The sequence below is a fragment of the Branchiostoma belcheri genome, unplaced genomic scaffold (genome assembly GCF_001625305.1).
Source record: "Branchiostoma belcheri isolate BF01 breed outbred unplaced genomic scaffold, Haploidv18h27 scaffold6, whole genome shotgun sequence".
Lineage (NCBI taxonomy): Eukaryota > Metazoa > Chordata > Leptocardii > Amphioxiformes > Branchiostomatidae > Branchiostoma > Branchiostoma belcheri.
Genome location: NW_017804242.1, coordinates 6,845,165 through 6,868,182, shown reverse-complemented (window position 1 = coordinate 6,868,182; position 23,018 = coordinate 6,845,165). Strand labels below are relative to the sequence as shown.

General features: G+C 40.1%; 2 protein-coding genes and 1 long non-coding RNA gene across 3 annotated transcripts; 1 reads left to right on the top strand and 2 right to left on the bottom strand.

Annotated features, from left to right (window-relative positions):
• Positions 1 to 4,129: 4,129 nt before the first annotated feature.
• Positions 4,130 to 5,609, top strand: LOC109482317. Its single transcript, XM_019785000.1, has 3 exons — positions 4,130 to 4,675; positions 4,775 to 5,017; positions 5,601 to 5,609. The coding sequence occupies exons 1-3, from the start codon at positions 4,130 to 4,132 to the stop codon at positions 5,607 to 5,609; spliced, it is 798 nt and encodes a 265-aa protein (XP_019640559.1).
• A 2,076-nt stretch (positions 5,610 to 7,685) lies between these two features.
• Positions 7,686 to 8,416, bottom strand: LOC109482525. Its single transcript, XR_002140959.1, has 2 exons — positions 8,346 to 8,416; positions 7,686 to 7,841 (listed from the first exon to the last, which is right to left on the bottom strand). It is a non-coding gene; the product is annotated as an uncharacterized LOC109482525 (long non-coding RNA).
• A 5,922-nt stretch (positions 8,417 to 14,338) lies between these two features.
• Positions 14,339 to 22,959, bottom strand: LOC109482316. The gene is given in 8 exon segments (XM_019784999.1): positions 14,339 to 16,735; positions 16,738 to 16,979; positions 17,641 to 17,826; positions 18,211 to 18,312; positions 18,773 to 18,967; positions 19,770 to 20,255; positions 20,913 to 22,124; positions 22,911 to 22,959. Coding segments are annotated over 8 exon segments (4,824 nt in total). The 5' UTR covers positions 22,915 to 22,959.
• Between the last annotated feature and the right edge of the window lie 59 nt (positions 22,960 to 23,018).

Sequence of the window (23,018 nt, the reverse complement as noted above, 5' to 3'; positions counted from 1 at the left end):
CAAAAAAGAAACCCCGAATAAAAAAGACCTAAAATACGCCTATCTATAAAAAAGCGCAAACGCCTGCTTGGAGAGTAGCACAATGGAACATTTTTCTGTAGGGCCAGTCCCTTTTTGTTCCAGTGTATGCATTTATAAAGGTAAAGTGATACACTAAGAGGCTTGTTTTAGCATGTATTATATTTTTTAAATTAAAACTAAAGGAATTACAAGACACAGATTAGAGCTCTATGGATACATGGCATTTCCAGGTCTATTGTGTATAAGTCTGATTAGGTTATATTTTGACACAGAGAACTCATTATAAATATTATTGATTGGTTGATTGATTGATTAATTGACTGATCTAATCATTCATTATTGAAGAAACTAGTCATGTCTACATGCCTTGCTTCGTCAGTGAAGTCTGCAAAAGTCTTCATGGCATCCAAGACTTCCTTGTCACCTGTATGATAATGCAGTTAAAGAAAGACCCAAGTCGGCACTATTGCATAATAAAAATACCTTATTGGCAGGTGTAAAGAAACAAACAAACAAAAGCACTGCATGAGCATTATCAAAAGAGAAAAGGAGATTCGGTGAAACACTGTTTTTTTGTTATTTCATTTTCAGAACGAATTTTTCGAACGATCTCCATAAGCTTGGTAGGCGTCCAAACCTCTCCTAAAAAATGTTGTTTTTTTTATTATGACTACGGCAGAGGGATGTCGTCCCGACTTCGGAGCTCAGCCAAAGGATATATACCACTACAGTACCCCCCCCCCTCCCAGAACTTAGGTCCGGTTGTTACACTTACACAATCCAAGGATTCCATAACGTCTTTGCACACTTCAAACACTTAAGGAGAAGGAGAATAATCCTTAGATCAGCTCCCACGCGCGTTCTGACAAGGCCGTTCTTCTAACGTAAGGCACTCCCACGCTCTGTTGGTTATGCAAAGGATAAAACAACGCATAACACATTTGCTATTGCATAAGTATATAGTTATTTAAAAATCTACATTGCAACTTACTTTTATGCCAGAATTTGACATGCCTGACTTTCTCAGTCAGATCTTACTTAGAAATCTGTTCCTAGTTTTTATTTTGTTAGTACTAATTTAAGTAAACATGCATCTAGAGACCTGCATTATCATTTGAATTTTCATCATAATCATAAATATTAATGTTATTCAAATAGCCAGCTTCAGACCATTAACTCCTACGTAAGGCTATATATTATATAACCCTGAGGTGTTTGTCACACGGCATTACGGATCAGCTACCGAAGGAGGCAGACGCACCCTACAAGAACAACTGTTACAGCGAGCTGCGCCCGCGTCCTTGCCAAGAAAGTGCCAACTGGAGCTAGTATGTTCATACCCTGTGGACAGATATAAACGGTATTAAAAGGTACGTTTCTACCTGTGGACAAATATAGACGGTTAAATTTGCAGTAAAGACAGGCATTTTCAAACTTTATTCCAGGCAATCGGGTCTATTTCATAACCAGATGTTAGGGTGCCGTTTTGGACTGTCAATTATTACATGTATGATGGTACATGTACATAGCTGTCAAACTAACCTGGCCATCAGAAAACTTTAAAAATCTTTCATTTGAATGTCTGCTTGGAGATTATGTGAGTTCTAAAGACAGTAAGGGTGGTGTCATTGAGATTTTCTACATTATTACATTATTCATAATGTGTGGTCTAAGAAAAAGCGCACATAAGGGTCTAAGAAAAATCGTCCTATGTCTGTTTTAATGAAATGACAGAAAATAACAGATGATGACTAAAGATCCTTTTAAAGAAAAACGTTTCTCTACTCTTCTGCTCATTTTCTGGCCTAATGGAGCTGCAAAAAGGGTCATAAAAGGAGAACAAAACATAAATATTCAAGCAGCAAGTCTCAGACAATTAACAGCTCCATATTTTAAATGTTATTCTCCCCATCACTTGTTATTGAATACTACATTGTCTAATTATAAAATATTTATCATCAAAATAAAAAAACGGCCATCATGCCAGCCTCTGACAATATGCTTCTCTTATAATAGCTGGTCAGGCACCATAGAATATTAATAAATTCTTACAAAAATGTTTACCACTCACTCGTAATGCATAGAACAAAGGAAAACGCATGTGTTGTTATATCATAATGGCAGGACCTGTTACAAATCATTGATATTTTACCGCACCCTGGATTTCTTGGTACTCGGACATTTTAAAGTAAAAAACTTCGCTTGAAAATGCTGGGAGGATTTTATTCTTTTCTCCTTTTTGAACCAAGCACCCCCCCCCCCCAATTAGATTACCCTTATTTCATGCTGGCTCTCCGGTTAAGTTACCGTTTTAATCTGAGGTCCAAGACTGCCCGGACATACACAGGAGCTTGCCGTTCTGTTTAGGTGGCAGGACAACATGGGAAGAAAGCTGCGACACGTGCTGATTTTCCTTCTCATCATCCTGAAGGAGCCCAACATGCCGGAAGCAGGTCCCTGCGGCTGTACATCACCATCATCACACTGCAGAAAGGGCCTCACCAGCATCCCTCAGTACCTCCCAAAATCCATCTCGGTATTGAATCTAGGAGAAAACAGTATTAAAGCCGTGACGCGGTCTGAGCTGTTACGGTATACCAATGTGAATACACTGTGCCTGGGTCATAACAAGATAAGAAAGATTGAAGATGGCGTACTTGGTAATCTGCCCCATCTAGAAATTTTGAACCTGGTTTTGAACCAGATAACTACCATCCCTCCTGGTACATTTGCTAATCTGCCAGAGCTACAATATTTATTCCTTCAAAGAAACCAGATAACTACCATCCATTCTGGTGCATTTGGAAATCTGCCCAAGCTATATAGGTTGTGCCTAGACAACAACCAGATAACTACCATCCATTCTGGTGCATTTGGAAATATGCCCGAGCTAAAAAGGTTGTCTCTCAGATTGAACCAGATAACTACAATCGATTCTGGTGCATTTACCAATCTGCCCAAGCTACAAGAGTTGCGCCTGGAAGACAACCAGATAGCTACCATCCCTTCTGGTACATTTGCAAATCTGCCCCAGCTACAAACGTTGGCCCTGGACCAAAACCAGATAACTACCATCCCTTCTGGTATATTTGCAAATCTGCCCAAGCTACGTACATTGAAACTGAAATACAACCAGATAACTACCGTCTATTCTGGCATATTTTCAAATCTGCCCCGGCTAAAAATCTTGGGGCTGTACAACAACCAGATAACTACCATCCCTTCTAGTGCATTTGCAAATCTTCCCTGGCTAGAATACTTGTTCCTGAACAACAACCAGATAACTACCATCCATTCTGGTGCATTTGCAAATCTGCCCAAGCTATATAGGTTGTGCCTAGACAACAACCAGATAACTACCATCCCTTCTGGTGCATTTAAAAATGTGTCACTTTTTGTTTCATTTAATTTTGTTTCATTTAATTTGAAACTTCAGAACAACAAGATGACGGCCATTCCCCTGTCAGTTTTCTGCTTGTTCCAATCTCATATCAGAATATACCTTCATCTTGACGGGAACCCCTGGCAGTGTGACTGTAGGATGATTCCCATCAGGCTGATTCCCCAAGTAAAAAACAGCATAACGTGCGCCCAACCCGGCAAAGTTCGGGGACAGAAGCTTGCAAATGTCGATCCAAAAGAATTGATATGTAAAGAGCCAACCATATCCCCACTAACTGTTGATAGCTGTTCTGCTGCAGTGTCAACACCTTTAGCTACAATCTCGGAAAGCAATACTAGCCCATCAGTCTTTAAAGCCACCGCTGTCTCAACAGTAAACCCCGCAGAAAACACAAGCAAAAAAAGTGCAACGCTAACTTCGCCCTATGAAATCACTTCAGACAAGCCAGAATCTGCTCCCAGTTCCCCCCAGCCGACCGCATCAACACGGATAGCTGATATCCACTTAATCTCACACAACTCTCACTATCACTGGTACTTTAAGGTCAATGCTGCCCCAATATCAGATCCCGCAGGCAAAACAAGAGCAACACTAACTCCGCCCCTTGCAATCACTCCAGACAAACCAGAATCTGTTCCCAGTTTCCCCCTACCTGTTCTCATTGGCTTAGCCTGTGGTTCAGTAGCTGGCATTGTCCTCATTGGCATGATTATTCTTACTGGGTGGTACAAGATAAAGAGCAGGCGTCCCCCTTTAGGGTTAAATCCCAATGTTGTTGGTGGTAACACAAACACAGCAGTTACTGTGTCGGTCAGTAATGATGATCATGAGGATACTGATAAACTAGGTGTTCAGAATGGGCAGGGCCAGGATAACATTCAATCTCTGAACGTTGGAAATCTATCCCGTAACCAAGTGCTAGCTTTCAAGCCAAATCCTATGTATGCAGGTACAGGTAACGCAGCAGTTTCTGTAATGGCCAGTGGTGATGATCACCAGTATGAAGACATTGACAAAGCGTGTATAAAGACAGGGCAGGGTCAGTCTCAGGCCATCACTAAACCCAACACAAGCACGGCCAGTGGTGATGATCACCAGTATGAAAATGTTGACAACACACGTGCTAAGACAAGACAGGGTCAGTCTCAGGCCATCACTGCATCCACCACAAACACCACAGCTACTGTAATGGCCAGTGGCGATGATCAGACAGGGCATTACCAATCTCAGTCTAATATTCAATCTCTGAAAGTTGGAAATTTGTCACATAACGAAGTGCTAGCTGTCTTACAGGCAAACCCAATGTATGTAGATGTGAAAACACCACCAAAGGACGACGCATCTACAGAGATAGCCAATAGTCATGATAATACAGGGCAGGGCCAGTCCCAGGCCGTGACTGAATCATTGGATGCTAGAAATCTATCTTATGGTACAGGGCAGACTGCCTCACAGCAGAATCCTATATACAAAGCTGTGACCCAGTCTCAGACCACAGCAAACACAGCTGTCGTAATGACCAGTGGTAATGTTCAGGCAGGGCAGGGTCAGTCTCAGATCATCACTAAATCCAACACAACCCCCAAAGCTACTGTAATGACAAGTGGTGATGATCAGACAGGGCAGGGTCAGTCTCAGGCCATCACTGAATCCCTCGATGCTAAAAATCTGTCTCATGTCACAGAGCCGACTGACTCGAAGGTAAATTCTGATTCAAAATTGGAATCACCATGATTCAATCCACATTTAAACTGTCGAAACGGCTGGACAACTTGAAGGAAGATTCTATGTACACAAAAATAAGAGCTTTTTCATTCCCACGGGGTGGTGCGACAGTCACTGTTTGTCTTAGACACAGTAAGTCAAAGACGTTGTCAATAATGATGTGGATATTTGTGTTAATGCCTGTGTGTGTAAATAAATGTGTAATGAATTTTCATGTACAACTGGACGTAATTCAGCCTTTGGCTGCAAAGTCCACGTTTTTTATGAATAAAACAGCATTTGATTTGATTTGATTGATTTGACGAGTGACAAAAATAACAATATTTAGAGATTGTACATAGGAAGAAGTTGAAGATGATTGATTTTGAGGATTCTGAAAAGTTCACTCAATTTTATAGACCATTGAGTGCTCTGTGGGAGAATGTTTAAATTTGATTCCTCGACACTTCAGAATCCGTAACTTTTATTGAGGATGATGTCATGGTTGTAATTTTCTAATATCAACATTGAATATTTGTTCTAACTTTAATGATTGAGAACAAGAACAAGGAAAAAGTGTTTTGTTATTCTGTGTAAAATGTACAATGTATAATTATGGACTATATACGTCTGGAACTCTAGTATCAAAGTAATGTACTGCAGAAAGTGTACAGATGTAAAGTTTCATTTTGAAGACATCAATGCTGAGTTTTTTTTAAATGAATGAGATTTTGCACCAGTGGTATTAGCTGTACTTTTTCATTTTGAATTTGAAGTATTGTAACACTTGTGTTTATAACTATTTCAGAATATGTAACTTTAATTATGTCATGGTTCTATTTTGAAAAGAAAATAGTTTTAATAGTTGTTTAACTTTGATAACTGCCCTACCAAGAACAGGGCTTTGTCATTTTGTGTAAAATATACAATGTATAATCTTGGGATGGAATATCAGGAACTCTTATCTATTTCAGAATCTGTAACTTTTATTTAGGATGATATCATGGTTGCATTTTTCTAAAATCAACTTACCAAGAACAAGGTAAGAGTGTTTTGTCATTCTGTGTAAAATATACAATGTAAAATCTGGACGATCTCAGAATGGAACTCTAGTAGCAGAGCAATGTACAACAGAAATTGTACAGATGTAAAGTTTCATTTTAAAGGCATCAATGCTGAGTCTGATTCAAAAAGAGTTGTAGTTTTTCATTTTGAAGTTGTAGTATCTTAAAACTATTTCAGAATGTGTAACTTTTTATTATTGCCGGTGTCATGGTTGTATTTTGCAATGTTTAACTTGAATGGTTGTTAAATGGTTGTTCCAACTTTGATTCTATGAATGATTGCTCTAAAAAGAACAGGAAAAGAGTGTTTTGTTGTTATGTGTTTACAGTACAGTATACAATGTATAATTATGGATGGCCTAAGTCTGGAACTCAAGTAGCAGAGTAATGTACATACACACTCAAACACACACACAGAGAAAGACACACACATACACACACACACACAAACACACACAAACACAAAATCGCTGCTAAAATAACGCATCTGGTGAAGGTGATAATCATATTGTTATACTAAGTATATACTAAGTTCTATGGGGAGATCTATGCTTACATTGGGTTTGTTACAATAACTATGTTTTACACAATTTTATGTTCACAGTGACAACATCAACCTGTTATTTATTAGTTTATTGTTTATAAGTACCTCTTTGCCTTTTTGAAAAAAAAACCCTGCTGGTGTGACGAGACAATTACTTGTGTGGTCAATGTGAAATCAGCTTACAAAACTATTTGCAAAGCAAACGTTCTTACTCAAACACATTCTCATATATGCTGACAGGAGTCTAAATCCCTCCTGATATAAAACTGCAGCATGATGTAACCCAACACCAGTTACCATGGTGAGAGATGGTCTGGTTGAAGTCATTGACCAGGTCAGCGATCAGTATTTGGAAGCGAAGAAGAAACTGAGCAAAAACAATATGTTTTCCTTAGGTAAACATATTATGTCTGCAAATCAGCAGAATCATATGCACTGTCAGTCTCTTGTCCAAAATGCTTAAAGTTCTGTCCCTATTTTCACAAAAATGCAAGGTTTGGTAAACATACCATGCACTATCCATAAAAACTATGAAATATTTTTTATTGTTTTGTTGTCTTTTAAATCATACTTTGCACAACCAACTTATGAAAAAACAAGGGTCATACAAATCCAATTTTTTGGTCTCTCAACGATCGTCCTCGTGGAAAAAGGGTCTTACCACAGTTGTTCAAGAATATCTGTAATCTACATTAGGGGTGGATACCTGTATAGAAAATTCAGGTCCAGGTCCGGGTCAGAGGATCAGGTCCAGGTCCGGACCTAAACCTGGACCTCATTATTGTACAAACTATATCATATTTTGGAGCGCGAAACAGGAGTACAGGTCACATAGCAACAGAAAGAGATGGATTTAGGCCAATCTAGTTTCATTCAGGGTTATTTTCTTTACCTGCCATGGCCAGATTATCTAAAGATACAGAAATGTACATCCGGTCGGATGATCCGGTAGACTTGGTTCCCGAATGTCGTTCCGGTTTAGACCGGTACCCGCCCCTAACCTATCAATTGCAAGGAATGTTCCAGTATTGTGCAGAAGAACTTGCAGTCAGCTGGGCTGTCTGTGTCGAGAATACGAACTGGCACAATCTCACATCATCGCCAACTGGAGAAAGAAAAGAAAATATTGTCAACCACACCGGTTTTGATTAAAGGCATCAAAATGCAGTTTTTAAGGCTTAGAAACCTGTTTTTTTAAAGCCAGTATTCTACTAGTCATTTATCATACTGAGTTAAAACCACACTGTTCCAAAGTATCTTGTTCCTCATGGAGCAAAAATTCCTAAAATTCTGAAAAATGGTTACTGGTAGGGCCCTGGGCTGATTTTTAGGGTACCACCCAGAAAATAAAGGACTCATCTTAGGGCTTGTATCTGCAGTTTTAAATGCCCAAAGTATATGAAATGCTGACTCAAATGTGCTAAATGCATTGTCAATATCACAAAGATTGCCTTATTCAGAATATTTCCAGTTTTGCCACCCTGAAATTACATGTACACTGGATGCCTTTAGAATCATTCTTCACAAGAAAACAGTTTACTACATTTACCAGCAAATAGAAAAAACACTTGGTATCATTGTAGGTTTCTTTAAGAAGACGAAGACGTACCAGATCCTCAGCCTCTGCTTCTTCCATCTCTTCTGGCTCCTCAGAGGGCTTCTCGGACGTCTCAAGGAACTGGAACACAACAAGGAGTCTTATTCTTAGCAAAAGAGTGATAGAAAGAACCATTGGGCACTTGCGTCTTTGAATTCACCCTATTCAAACTCAGGAACTGAGTTGTGTGGCGTAGCGGTAGCGTGTTCGGCTCAGGCTCAAGAGTAACCTGCAGGATTCTCTGTCATCATGAGGAAATGTGTCTGGATACTTCTGCTGTGTCCATGGCTGGTCCAGGCCCAGCTAGGACCAACTCCCACTGGATCCCCCAAAACCCCAACAACTGACAGTTGGACATGTCCCGAGTGTTATGCATGGGATGAGGCTACGCATGACTGTAAATCATGCTGTGTATGCATCAAATACCCACTGTCTCCATTCTGTTCTGCATGTCCGGAGTTCATTCTTCAAGTACCAGTATCTACAACAACACCAGGTCCTACTAGTACAGTATACCCTTGTACTTGCATCGCAGCTTCACGTGAGTACAACATTCATGTTAAGCGGAATTTGTGATATGACCAAAACATGAAGTCATCATTACTTTCAATTATCAGTCCAACAAATAAATCACTTTTCATCAAATCAGAAAAATAGACTTAGAGAATATAAAATTCTGAGAATTAAGGGATCAAATTGGATGAATAGTCTTGATTAATACCTGGTTAATGTACCAGTCTACCTTTAAAACCAAGAAGGGGGAAAAACATGTTGTCAGATTCTCTGTGGTGCCCTGATGATCAAATAATTAAGACTGATAGATCTAGATGAGATGGTAGGAATGAGCTGGTGTAAGCAATGATTGCAATACTGATTCCAAATATTTCACCTGTTCAAAAGTTCTTCTGTGTCCTTTAGGTATTAAACTGATTACAAATGATTATTACTAACAATTTCTGAACATTTTGTGATCTTTCTTGAAGTGCCATACACTATAGATTTTAATAGTTACTTAGAGGACCATTTGATGATATTTTTACAGGAGCGGGACCACCATCAGGATTCTGGATTTTGGTGACTGTGGGAGTTGGTCTAAGCCTTTTGATTACCGTGGCTTTTATAATTTGGAAATTTCGGAAGAGGTGAGAACACTTAATAGATTCACATAAATCTAACAGATAATATTATTATAATATCCCAAGAGTTTTTATGTATGTATATCTAACACAAACACATGTCCACTTTGTTATTCCTTTAACTATACTATACATAATCAATAGGATTTTTTGTAATGAAACATCATACTCATAGAGTTGCTAGAAGTTATGATAATTCATACATTTGTGTGCTTTCTATTTAGCCAGAGAACCAATAATAATTTTACTGAAGTTGCATAATTATCAAACAAGGGCTAAGACTGTCCTTGAAATAAACTTAAAAATGAAACGAATTTCATTAAGCAATTTACAAAAGTGATATCTAACTTTTTTCATGACTATTCTGCAAATGTGCAAAATGTCGGAATATTTATATGACATGAAGTTGTCAGTGTTTTCTAAAACATCAACTAAGCTTCTTGTATTTTTGTACATGGTAGTTGAATCGCCATTTAATAAAATTGTCACAATAATCAGGATAATACGTTGTATTTTCAATATACTTGTCTTTTTGTAAATAAAGTTTTTTAAATATATACGATGTGTCGGAATTTTTCTACGCTATATAAGGTAGTCATAAATTTGGCACAAATGTAATCATATATTTTTTATTACTATACTGAATGAATGAACTTTATTGCTCGACAATCGTACATGGTACAATGTGTGGCAGTAATACAACAATTGTTGGCATCCTTTCATCTCGAAAGATGAAACAATACTACAATACTACAAAACTAAACTATCCTATTACATTTCTTACTACAAACTACTATCTATACTGTATATGAGTCACAATATGTTCATGTATTGATGACATGGTCTCGCTTATGAAATAAAGTGTACAGAAATTGGCCTACGTAAAGCAGATACGCTAGTAGGACATGACAATTATACATAGAATGTATCGTACTGTGTACCAGATTGGGTGAACTTTGTCTTGGTGGTACTAGTCTGCAACATGCTGCATGCTAAAGCTCCACGACTCAAGAACTCAGTACATACGTACAATGTTGATTCATAAATTCCGCAAAAAGCCAACATATGTACCGGCTTGTCGTATACGTCGATATGTATTTCCGCGAATTCACAATACCAGCTTTGTATTCCTGTGGTTTAGTAGCATTTTTATTTTTGGCCGGAATTTTTTTTATTCGCCCGCGCGCACTAGTTTGGGGGTCTTCAGAGGATGTCATCCATAAAATTAAATCGGTGTGGCCTAATGTTATGGTATATGTATATGTACAAGTATATGTATCAAGTAAGGTTTGCTCTCACCGATTCTATTAGTACTATGAAACATTTTATATTTAACAAAACGTCGGCAAATTGTGACTATTATTGACACAACAAAAAGTACAGGGACTTTTGTATGGTCTTCTACAACTAAAGATCTAACAAAGATAACTGCATGTGTGGATAACGTCATCCTACATTTGTACGTATAGAATATGCGGTAACAATAAAGGTTTAAATATTCTCTGACATGTGGTTTCTAAGATCGAAACATTCTTTAATGTATTATCCTATTTGAAATAAGAATATGTGACCCGGCTGGAACTACCGTATATCAGTAGTATGTATCAATTGATAAATCTTAATCTAATTGGTCACTTGTTTGCCCTAAAAATAGTTATTCTGACAATGCCAATCCTTGTGCTGTACTTGAGGTTCATCCTCAAGAACTACTATCTACAATTCCAGAAATGTGCTACTCACACATGCATACATATTACATACATACATACACATACATACACACACATACATATCATACACATACATACATTGTACATACATATTACATACACACACATACATATTACATACACACACATACATAACGTTACATACATAAAAAAACATTTAATAAACTTTCATTCATACATTATCATATAGCCAGGTGGCGTTGACCAATCAGAAGCCCCCATTCCATATTGATTATGACGCTATAATGTCACAGTTAGCATGATACAAGTATTGCCCGGTGTGTTTTATTCTCACAAGTGTGCTTTGTTGCACAATAAAGCACGGCCCGGAGCAAACCATTTGCAGGGGAGTTGACTCTTTTTGCTGACATTTGTAGCTCGTTTCCTTGTTGAATAGAAATGTTTACCGTCTTGTCATCACCCAATTTATTTAGCAATACATAACAAAATAAAGACCATGTCAATACATGTGAATTTTGAGCGAAAGAAAAGAAAACATATTTTGCGCCACCCCCCTAGTAAGTACATTTCTGTATTGAAACATCCAAATGACCTCAGATGACTTCAAATGGAAGCTTGTTCTATTCTTTTGGCCATAACGGTTCTGTGATATAATATAATGATATAATGTGATGTTATATTATGTCATAATTTATTATATCATATTATATCATATTGTTGTATGGTATAGTGTGATATTACATTGTATCATATTATTTATTACTATTATTTATTATGATTGCATATTATATTATGATATCTTATGATTTCATAGTATATGTACCTTATGTATATTTTGAGTTACTTTAGTTTATTGTACTTAAGTTGTCAAGTTGGATGGTTCACTTCTTTTGTTATTTTCTTCAGTTGAATAAAAAAAAACGGTTCTGTTCCGAAGTTCCGGTGAACTCAAATGAACTCTGATAGAACAAGTAAAATCATCACACTAAAGGGAATACAATTTTAGACAATGGTGTGTCATAATTTGTCATAGAAGAACTGATTGAGGCCAATTTAGACTCAATATGTGGGTCCTTGGAATCGAGAAAGATGCACAGGAACAGTGGCCAGCGGACGGGAGGATAGAGGAGTGACTGTAATGGTTTGTTATATCATTTAGATATATGTGTTATACAGGATTGTGTTACTCTCTACTGTGTAAGTTTTGATAGGCTATATGATAATAGCATTAATGGCCCACCCTTTCTCGGTGAATATGGTGTGATAAAGCCTTGTCAGTTGCTATAACCACCTCATAAAGCCACCTCGTTTGCTGTCGCTCACTCGATGGCTTTATTCGGTGGTTATAGCAACTGACAAGGCTTTATCACACTATATTCACCTCGGGGCGGGTCATTAACCCTTAATTCATTCATTCAACGGTTCTAGCTCCATTGGAGTAAGAATCCGTGGAAAAGATATAGCAGTCAACTATCTTACATTAAATGTGAAAAGTTAATTCCATGAGTGGGACTGAGGAACGTTGGCTTTTGTTTTCTGTTTGTATTTATATTTGTATTTTCTTTAAGTCGCGCTGGCAAAACATGTAGCAAAACAGTGCAGCAACACTTTGCCTTCGTCTTGTATTTTTACTTTAAATTAAGAGAGCCCCACATCGTCGTCACTTTTTAAAAGCCTTTCTTGTTGCCACAGCCCCCCTGAAGCAGCGCTGTACGAACTGTCCTACATCTACCTCGGAGCGGTGGCCACGCTCAGCTGTGTCATCGTGGGACTCTTATTGAGGTTCGTAACTGGTACGTGAACAAGGTTACATCTTATACATTAGGTGATTTGTTTTTTCCACTGGGCACTTGATTTTTTGTACATTATGAAATACAAATTATGGGAAACAGGATCTAATTTGCATAATTAATGAGGAAATTTTATAAATCAGCTACATTCCATGATAGGGCTATTTAAGCTTGTGACATATGTATTCGACAACGAGAGAAACATTGGGAGATACTGATTATATAATGAGACCTAATTTGCATTGTGAGAAAATGTTATAAACCCATAGTGGTAACTATCTGAAATCTTATACTTTTGTTTGTGTGAAGGTGAACACAGTAAATATACCTTATTCAAATAACGGCCTCATTTGTATATGAGGAAATGGCTTCTTTGTTCAGATAAGACTGGCATTGGATGGAGAATATAATTCATGCAAATGATCTTATTTGCATAATCATGGGGAATAATGATTATCATTTCATCGGAATGATTTATCGGTCATAAAGGTCAACATCATTTGGCGAAGGTCGTGGAACTCATAGGTATTTCAAGATCCTTCCTCTAAAGATCAGAATTTGGGGGGTCATTGTTGTACATTTCATGACGAGAGTAGTTTTTCTACTGGCCCGAACAGTAGTTACCAGATAAAAGCAATGACAACACTCCCACTGGTAAATCTAAAAGAAACTCAGACTCTTTATTGGCTTAGTCTTGGCCATTGCAGAAACTATGATGTTCTGAAACTCTAATAAACATTATTTTGGAGGGCTATTCCCTCTTTCACTGGACAATTTACTACACATGTATACCGTGAACTGGACAAAGAACTTTGCTGTTAACAAACAGTGCAAATGCAATTACAGCACTACAAAATATTATGTAATCAATTCTGAGGTACAGTCAAATCTATCCAACCGGCCACCCAGGGGACCAAAGAAAAGTGGTCACCTCGGACAGGTGGTCTCCTTGGACAGGTCCTTGAAGAGGATCGCCTCACATCATGACTAAGACAAAAATGGTTCCAATTCGAGATGTTTTAATGTTAAATGTTATGAGTATCTTCAGTTCTGCGGTGAATGCATGTGGGGAGGGTGGCACATGGAACAATTTACGTCGAACAAAAATATAATCCAGCAGTCAAGGCAAACTGGCCGGTTTCTTCATGATTTCTCATTAGTTATCATCAATAATCAACATGATCGAAAATGATGTGGTCACCATTGGCAGGTATCAGACCTTGAGCGGACCCAACTCAGGGCGATCGCGGTCGCGTAAGCCAGGTTGCTTATACTTTTGGAAAATTTTTGTGACCGAGAAAAAGCGGACACCATGGCCAGGTGGCCAGCTTGAAGAGGTGGTCTCCTTGGCACTGTATAGCGTAGCAGTAAGATTTGCCCGAGTGTTGCTACAGTTTATTAATCTTCTTTCTAATGTCGTCCTGTTGCAGTTTGTCCCCTGTCTCAATGGCGATGGCCATAGCTGATTGGTACTGGGATTTGGCCAGGTCCTTCTTTCCCAGTTTCTTGTAAGATTTTGCTATGTTCTTATGTGCTGTTGTCTGTGATTTCTTGTCTCTATCCTCTTGTCTCATCTTGAGGTGGTTTTGATACATGAGCAGGGCTTTGTCATACTCCTTGAGCTCAAAGTGGGCCCTACCGAGTCTATCGTAAGCTAGGCCCTCTTCATGCCTGTCCTTCAACTGCCTGGCTAGTGCAAGGTGCTGTTCGTAATACTGGATGGCTGTACGTGGGGAGTGGATCTGTTCTCTGAACATTTCACCTATCTGGAAACTAACATTCATCTGTTTTCGCTGCTCTTCTGCATTTTGTGATGCTACACGGCTCTCTAGATACTGTACCATTGGTGCACGGTCCACATTGGAATGAGTTTTTCCTTGTGCACCCTGGTCTACGCCTTCTTCTTCTCGTATCTTCGAGGCCTTCTGTAACCACCTCAAACCTGCCTCATGCTCCCCCATTTCGAAATGAGCCATTCCCAATCTCTCGTAAGCCAGTCCCTCGTGATGCTTGTCCTTCAACTGCCTGGCTAATGCAAGAGTCTGTTTATAATACTGGATGGCTGTACGTGGAGAGTGGAGTTTATATTTGTGCATGTCACCCATCATGAAGTAAGCTTTCATCTGTCCATGTTGATATCCTGTCTGCCGTGCCATCTGTAAGGCCGTGTTAAGATGGGATGCTGCAAGGTCCAGATGACCCTGTAAACTGTATACATTACATATTGCCGTGTGTGTTACTATCTGCTCTTTCTTCTCTCCGTCCTCTTGCTTAATGTTCAGGTACTTATGCAAACACTCCAGGGATGTCTCATACTCCCCCACCTCAAAATGTACCAGACCGAGGCTGCCATAAGCCTTCCCCTCTTCATGCCTGTCCTTCAACCGCCTGGCTAGTGCAAGAGCCTGTTCATAATGCTGGATGGCTGTACTTGGGGAGTGGAGTTGTTTTCTGTGTATCTCACCAATTACGAAGTAAACCTTCATCTGCCAGTGTTGATCCCCTGTCTGCTGTGCCATCTGTAGGGCTGTGTTGAGGTGGGATGTTGCCAAGTCTAGTTTTCCCAGTAACCTGTATGCATTACCCACGTTGTTGTGTGCTGTTATCTGTCCTTTGCTAATCTGCTGTTCTTGGCTAATCTGCAGATACCTTTGGAACCACTCTAGAGCTGACTCATACTCCTCCATATCAAAATGGACCTGTCCAAGTCTGTTGCAAGTCACTCCCTCTTCATGCCTGGCCTTCAACTGCCCGGCTAGTGCAAGAGCCTGTTCATAATACTGAACGGCTGTACGTGGGGAGTGGAGTTGTTCTCTGTGCATGTCACCCATTTCGAAGTGAACCTTCATCTGCCAGTGTTGATCTCCTGTCTGCTGTGCCATCTGTAAAGCCGTGTTGAAGTGGGATGTTGCCAGGTCCAGTTTACTCAGTAGCCTGTATGCATTACCCACGTTGTTGTGTGCTGTTATCTGTTCTTCTTTGTTGCCATCCTCTTCGACAATTTGCAGGTTCTTTTGACCCCACTCTAGAGATGCCCCATACTCACCCATCTCATAATGGACCAGTCCAAGTCTGTTGCAAGCTATTCTCTCCTGATCCCTGTCCTTCAACTGCCTGGCTAGTGCAAGAGTCTGTTTATAATGCTGGATGGCTGTACGTGGGGAGTGGAGTTGTTCCCTGTGCATCTCACCCATCCGGAGGCAAACACTCATCTGGACATGTTGATCCCCTGTCTGCTGTGCCAGCTGTAAGGCAGTGTTGAAGTGGGATGTTGCCTGGTCCGGTTTTCCCAGTAGTCTGTATGCATTACCCACTTCTGCATGTGTTATCATCTGTGCTCTCTTATTTCCATCATCTTGGCTCATCATCTCAAGGCTCTTCTGATGCCACTCCAAAGCTGCGTCATTATTCTGCATATCCGAACAAGCACGTCCCAGCCTGTTGTAAGCCAGCCCCTCCATGTCCTTCCTCCTCAAGTCCCTGGCTAGTGTCAACATCTCTGTGTAGTACCTGTGTGAGACCTCTGGTTCCTCTAGCTGTTCCATGTGTAAATCACCCAGCATGCAGTAAATGCCCATCTGTTCAGTCTTGTTTCCTGTCTCCATGGCAACAGCCAAGGCTGATTCATAGTTAATTTTTGCATCTGACACTTGACCTGATAGTGCCAATGATGAGGCCAGGTTTTTGTAAGCGATGCAAACATCAGTTTCATTCCCTGCATCTACTCTATAGATAGCCAGGGCCTTTTCATGGTTTGTAAAGGCTTCAGCTTGGAGACCTAATATATATCACAGGTTACGCCTAGTCTGCTGTAGGCCTTGGCTTGTTTTGTGTCTTCTGACAGTGCCTGAGAACACTCTAACATATTCTGATAATACTGCAGAGCTGACTGTGGGTTGCGTAGTTTTGTCCTGTAAAGATCTCCTATCTGACAGTACAGGTCAAACTGTTTTCCCTTGTCTCTCAGTACTGCAGGTTTGTTAAGTTCAGCAAGGAGAGTCTCTAGTGTGCCCTGGACATCACCCTCGCCTACGGGTCCGAGAAAGATCCATTTAGTGCCTTTAGTCAATTTCATGGAAGCAATAAATTTCCTGGATGTTTTCATCTTTAGATATAGAGCAAATAACATGCAAATACCAAAGGTTGACTTTCCAACAGTGTAAATAATAGAAACGACAGCATTGATCTCTCATCAGCAAAAAATCAGCATAGTCGAAAATGTGCCAAAGACGACTACAGCTGCCCTATTACATTTTTGCATGTGCAATCCTTCTGTGCCACGATATCAGAGAAAGACAAACTAACCCTAACGTCTGCCCATTCTAGAATCTTTTTTACAGCAAGATGCTAAAGACGAAATGATTCCAAACCTGTGATATTGTAACAAAATTGATTAGTCTCGCGAGAACACGAGACTAGGTCGAGACTTGTGCGGATCTTCTGGCCTCCCCCGCCTCCTTGTGGAGTAGGGGTAAATAGGACTTGGGCAGCTCGGAGCTGGAGGTGGGGAAGCCAGAAGATCCGCACATGTACAAGTCTCGACCTAATCTCGTGTTCTCGCGAGACTAGGTCACTCCGCGATCAAGATGTACAGTCGACATCGAAACTTTGGAGGTACGTGTTTCTTTCTTTCAGTCACTTATTCAAGAATATTTTACAAAATGAGCATGCTAGTATTAAATTGTCCTACCTGACGGTGAGTCGGGTCTGCTGAGTCCTGATCCTGGAGTGCCTGTCACATAGCCAGATGAGTCAGAGCTTATGGAGGAAGTCCTCTTTCTCCGAGGTCCCATCAGTCGTTCCAGTTCCTTGATGTCCAGTGAGACCAGTTCTGACATCACCTGTGGAACCTCCGTGTCACCAATGGTCTGATCTTCTGTGGATTTATAATGTTTTCTATGAGTACTGTAAAAATCTATGGATTTAAGTTCACATTTTGACACTTCGAAGCAGCAAACATTCAGATTTACAATTTTGTTTTACCATTTGTTTGTGGTTAGCAAACTTTCATAGCATGAAAGTTCATCTGTGTTCCCTGTCTGTGTTGATGCAAGTCAGAGACGGGGGGCGACACAAGTTATCTGGCACGTATGACCCGCTACTATGGTCACGTATCTCTGACGTCTCGTTCCAAGAGTAGAATTTGGGATAAGTCCCAATTCATTGTAGTGTTGGCAGTTAAAGTTCAGTCTTTATTTCATAATTTTATCTATCATAATGATTATTAATATGACAAGGTTAATCCTCAAATCTCTTTTACCTGTTGTTTCCTGAGCTGGTATAACTGACGCCCCAGCAGGTTTGAGGACAGAGTTGATCTCCCGGACCTCTGTGTCTTCTGGTGTTTCCTCGGGTGTGCTGGCTGTTTGGACAGAATGGTGATTCATTAGATGGTTTGGTTTGGTTTATTGAAGTTGTAACAGCGCAATACACGTGTGAGACAGGCAGCTGTTGTTGGTGTTGTCTCCCACACATAGAAACCAATACAGGACAGACAATACTCATTTTCATTTAAGTGGGGAAAGTCGTGTAAAGTGTCTTTCCCAAGGGCACAAGATCGGTGGCATGTCAGGACTCGAACCCGGGACCTCTTGGTTCCGAGTTGAGTACTCTGCCGTTGCGCCACACGACCTCACTTTCGACATCCCAGATTAGCCGGTAGAAGGACCAATTTTTTTGCAATCAGTGTTGCATTAGACAGTGAGACATCGTAATCGGGTAGCGATTTATACTTAGTGTATTTTTCTTTACATCATGATCCACTATATCATATTTCATGTAATTATTTAACTAGACGTTATGAATGGTTAGTCATATGTTACCTGCTATTTGAAGATTGTCTAGTTTGTTGAGAAGATCATCGTCTCCATCGTTCCTCTGTGTTGGTAGTGGCACTTTGTGGAGGTGTTGTGGTAGCTTCTTCTGATCCAGGTGCAGAACGTCCAACACTCTGCTAGTGGTGCGGGTGTGTGGCTGATAGAGGGGGTACTCCAGGGGTAGTCTTGGCATGAGCTGACCTTTGAACAGCAAGTGGTTGGAGGGTGTTCAGGAATTGTCACATATAATGGTCAAAGAGATCAAATTTTCAGCGACCACTGTCACCTTCCTCAGGATAATTAATTACCAATCACTCACAACGTGATCTCGCGAAAGTTACAGTCACAAACACGTGACCTTATTCACACGAGATTTTACTGATACGTGACGTAAGCAATTGATCAAAAGTGCCAGGGAGTTTATATCGTCCACCGTCTCTATTAAGTGAAGGCTGAAGTGCTCTGATATGTATGGCCTCCTTAATGCCTCTTAGAAAGTAGTCCTGTTCAGTGTCCAGTATTCTAACTTTGTCCAAAGAGGTGATTCGAGCTGGGGTTTTTGTGTTCAAGAAATCTGGCATTAGGGATTAGCCATTAAGGAGGCCATATATATCAGAGTACTTCAGCCTTCACTTCATAGAGACGGTGGACGATATAAACTCCCTGGCACTTTTGATCAATTGCTCACGTCACGTATCAGTAAAGTCTCACGTGAGAATAAGGTCACGTGTTGGTAACCGTAACTCTCTCGAGATCACGTTGTGAGTGATTGGTCATTGCAATTGATTATCCTGATGAAGGCGACAGTGGTCGCTGAAAATTTGATCTCTCTGTAAATTGTGTGTTGGAATAAAGTTCAACGTTTCACTACCAACACAGATGAACTTTCATACTACTAGGTATACATACTACCGTACATAGGTACTAAAATTATCATCTTGAAATCGAAATTTTACGCCTTTCAATGAACGTAGGAGAATCAAAATTCCGATATAACCTTTACCTTTGGCAGCAGGTGAGGTGAGGATGTAGACCAGGGCCTTCCTGAAGTCCTCTATGTTGATGGTTGACTTCACAGAGACGTTCTCAGCACAGAGTTCCTGTAAGGTTTCCTTCCTTATCAAACTACCAACCAGCAGGTCATTGAGTTTTCCACTTTTGTACATGAACCAGAGTTGGCCCAAGCCGCCCAAGTCTGTACATTGCGTGTAGAAGACCAGGCTGCCTGTCTTGACATCTGTAACATTCACGCCTTTGATTTCCTCCAGTTGCTTGATTGCTTCTGCAGTGTCGAGTAGGTCTTCCACTGTTCTGATTTCTGGTTTTACCTGCTCTAGCAGACCAAGAGTTTCGTCTGTGAAAGTTGTGATGTCGAGAGTAACAAATGCCTTCTTTGCCGAGGCATAGCTTAGCAGTTCCTTGGGGGTTTTGACGGTTGGCTTCACCTGTGCAAGTATCTCTACCACGATGGGCAGTGGAGGAGGTATATCTAGAGTACAAAGATGATAAACAAGGTAGGATGCATCGCACACAAAGTACTTTCTATTTGAGAGCATTCAACAGGTTAGCATTTTGTTAACTGAGTTTGGACCTTAAGAGCTCCACATCTTGTAGATCAAGTCAGATACGTTTTTTTAGTACCGCCATGTCGACCTGACATGTATGTGAGGTCGACAATGTTACCCGTTATAATGTATCACATGCACAATTATGAAACTTACCTCGTTTTGTACGTTTCCGGCCTCCAACATTCTCCCATATAGTATCCGTGCCTCTCTTTCTTGTCTGGATTTGAGCTGACTGCTGTGCAACGTTCCCAGCTGCAAAGTGTCCAACATTTGGCACTAGAAGGAGGTATACGTTACGTAGATTGAAAATATGCATTCAGCACATCGTTAAGTATTTTATACAGTGTTAAGCATGCACAAACAACAGGAATGTATGTGTCATGTCATCTTTTACAAATCGATGAGAATCAAAACCAATCATCAGATTTGGTAATCATAATCATTATTAAAGTTTAAGATGCTCAACAGTGTTCATTATATGGAAATCCATTTCTTTTACATACCTTAGAGCTTATTCTTTTGTTCAAATCAGTAAGGATGTTATTAGATGAGATAAGATAAAACAAAGATGTATTCACCTGCATCTGTACAAGCTTTGATGCACTGCTGATGAGATTCTTCCCAGTACTTTGAGGACAGAAGCTTCTTCTTACACCTTGCTGCTGTTTCAAACTCTGTCCTGTTGTGCTTTAGCATTCTCTCGATGCTGCGAGCTAGATATTTCACAGTGACACCTTCCTCATGTTCATCCATGTCAACAATGGAATGATGCAGTTCATCTACATGTTCATGAATGAAGTCTGCCAGCCCAGACTTGCTTGATACAAGAACAGGGACGCCTGCCGCGATGGCCTCCAGGCCGACCAGTCCGAACGGTTCAGCACGAGAAGGCATCAGGACCAGGTGGGCCTGCATCATCTCTTTATAGATGTCCTTCTGTGAGCCGTATGGGAGGAGGGTTATCTGTAGGTTTGCTGACTTACGGTGCTTTAGGATTGCCATGCGTGTTTCAATGTCATCTTTGTCAACTCCCATGACACGCAACTTAACTTTCATCTTCTCTGCTACAAGGCTCAGGGATTCAACAGCAAGGTCATATCCCTTCAGTTTTTCAACACCCTTCACCCTACCGATGGACAGGACCACCATTGTCTCTGTGTCCTTGTATTCAGCCTCTGCATCTTCAAAGATCTTGGGAGGTCTCGGAACAAACTTGACATGCTGAGGCCTCTTGCTGGCAGGTATAGCTCTGAACTGGTTCTCAAAGTGATCAAATATCTTGTTTCCAAGAGAAAAGACCACGTCAGCTTCTTGTGCATCTTCAAGGATGGAGTCTTCCTTCTTCCCGATACCCATGGCCTTCTCATCTCCTTTGTAGTACTCGGTGTCTTCTGGTATGTCAGTGGTGAAGAGGACGACTCTTGCATCAGATGCAGAGTAACGTTCCTGTTTGATTCTCACGGCTGCCCTACTTGTGACGTCGGAGTGACCGACAATGCTTCGGACCTTTTGGGGAAGATTTTGGTATTTGGACAGGTGGTCAAAGGTCAGCCAATTTGGTGATGGGTCAGTCCGACTAGGATCATCTGGGTCAAGTGTAGGCAGCAGTAGTTCTATCCCATCGCGTTTTGCATTCTGGATGTCCTCTTCATTCGCTTTCAAAACTGTCATGAGCACAGGTATTTCTGATTCGCGTTCCCTGAGTATGTCTACCACCTGCTGGTTTAAGGGGGAGGTTTCATCCTGAGATGAGCCATACTCAGTATGGACCAATAGCACAGCGGGGTTTTCTGTAAAGGAAAACATGACCGTGTACACTACATTATTGGCGTGACCATCGAAAACAAATACATGTATTTGCACAATGTTGTGATAACCAAGCCACTTATCATGGGAATATCAGCAACAGCTGTAGCTATAACAGGAAATTGAAATTGAATTAAAAGAATTACATTTTGTTGCCTATAGATTGTTTGCTTTGTCGTTTATATTTTTGTTATTATTTGTGTCAGTTACTTCAATTTGCATTGATTGGAAAGTACATCAATTATAACTTTAATTTCAGACATATTATTTCTATTATTTGACCTCTGATCTCCAATACACTTTTATTTCTCTATGCTGATTTTCTTTCAAGTTTGTCATATTTTCAGCATAATTTGTATGTTTTAGTTATTATCATTATGGCTAAAAGTAATTATCATTATTATTGTCATTTTATTTTATGTGGCTGGACTCCAAGAAGAATAGTATGGAGTTTACCATACTAATGGAGATGTCAAACAATTCACGCCACATTTTAGTTCTACAACTTTGTTATGTTGATTTGACAACTTACTCATATAATCTATATTTTGTACTGATGTTTGTAATAACTAGGCTAATTATTTTGATCTTTCTTTATTTGTTCAGATAGAGGATTTGTATTATTTAATTTAGTTCTTCGAATTGTTTTTTTTTTAATTTTATTTCCTGCTATTTTGTCTTCTGCGTTCTGGTTCATTTAGTAATAAGGGTAATTTATCTTGTAGTATTGGGGAGGGCCAAAGAAACAAAATTTAGTAGCATTGACTTACCCATGGTTGTCCTGGGACATCAATTGATAATTGAACTCATGGCGTCCTGGTGTACTGCTGCTAAGGTAAGACGTACACTGGATGATAGGTAAGAAAATGATGTTAGTG

Coding starts and splice junctions, on each gene's coding strand:
- LOC109482317 (XM_019785000.1), top strand. CDS start 4,130: ATGATTATTCTTACTGGGTGGTACAAGATAAAGAGCAGGCGTCCCCCT. Junction 4,676..4,774: donor CTAATATTCAATCTCTGAAA/GTTGGAAATTTG, acceptor GCATCTACAGAG/ATAGCCAATAGTCATGATAA.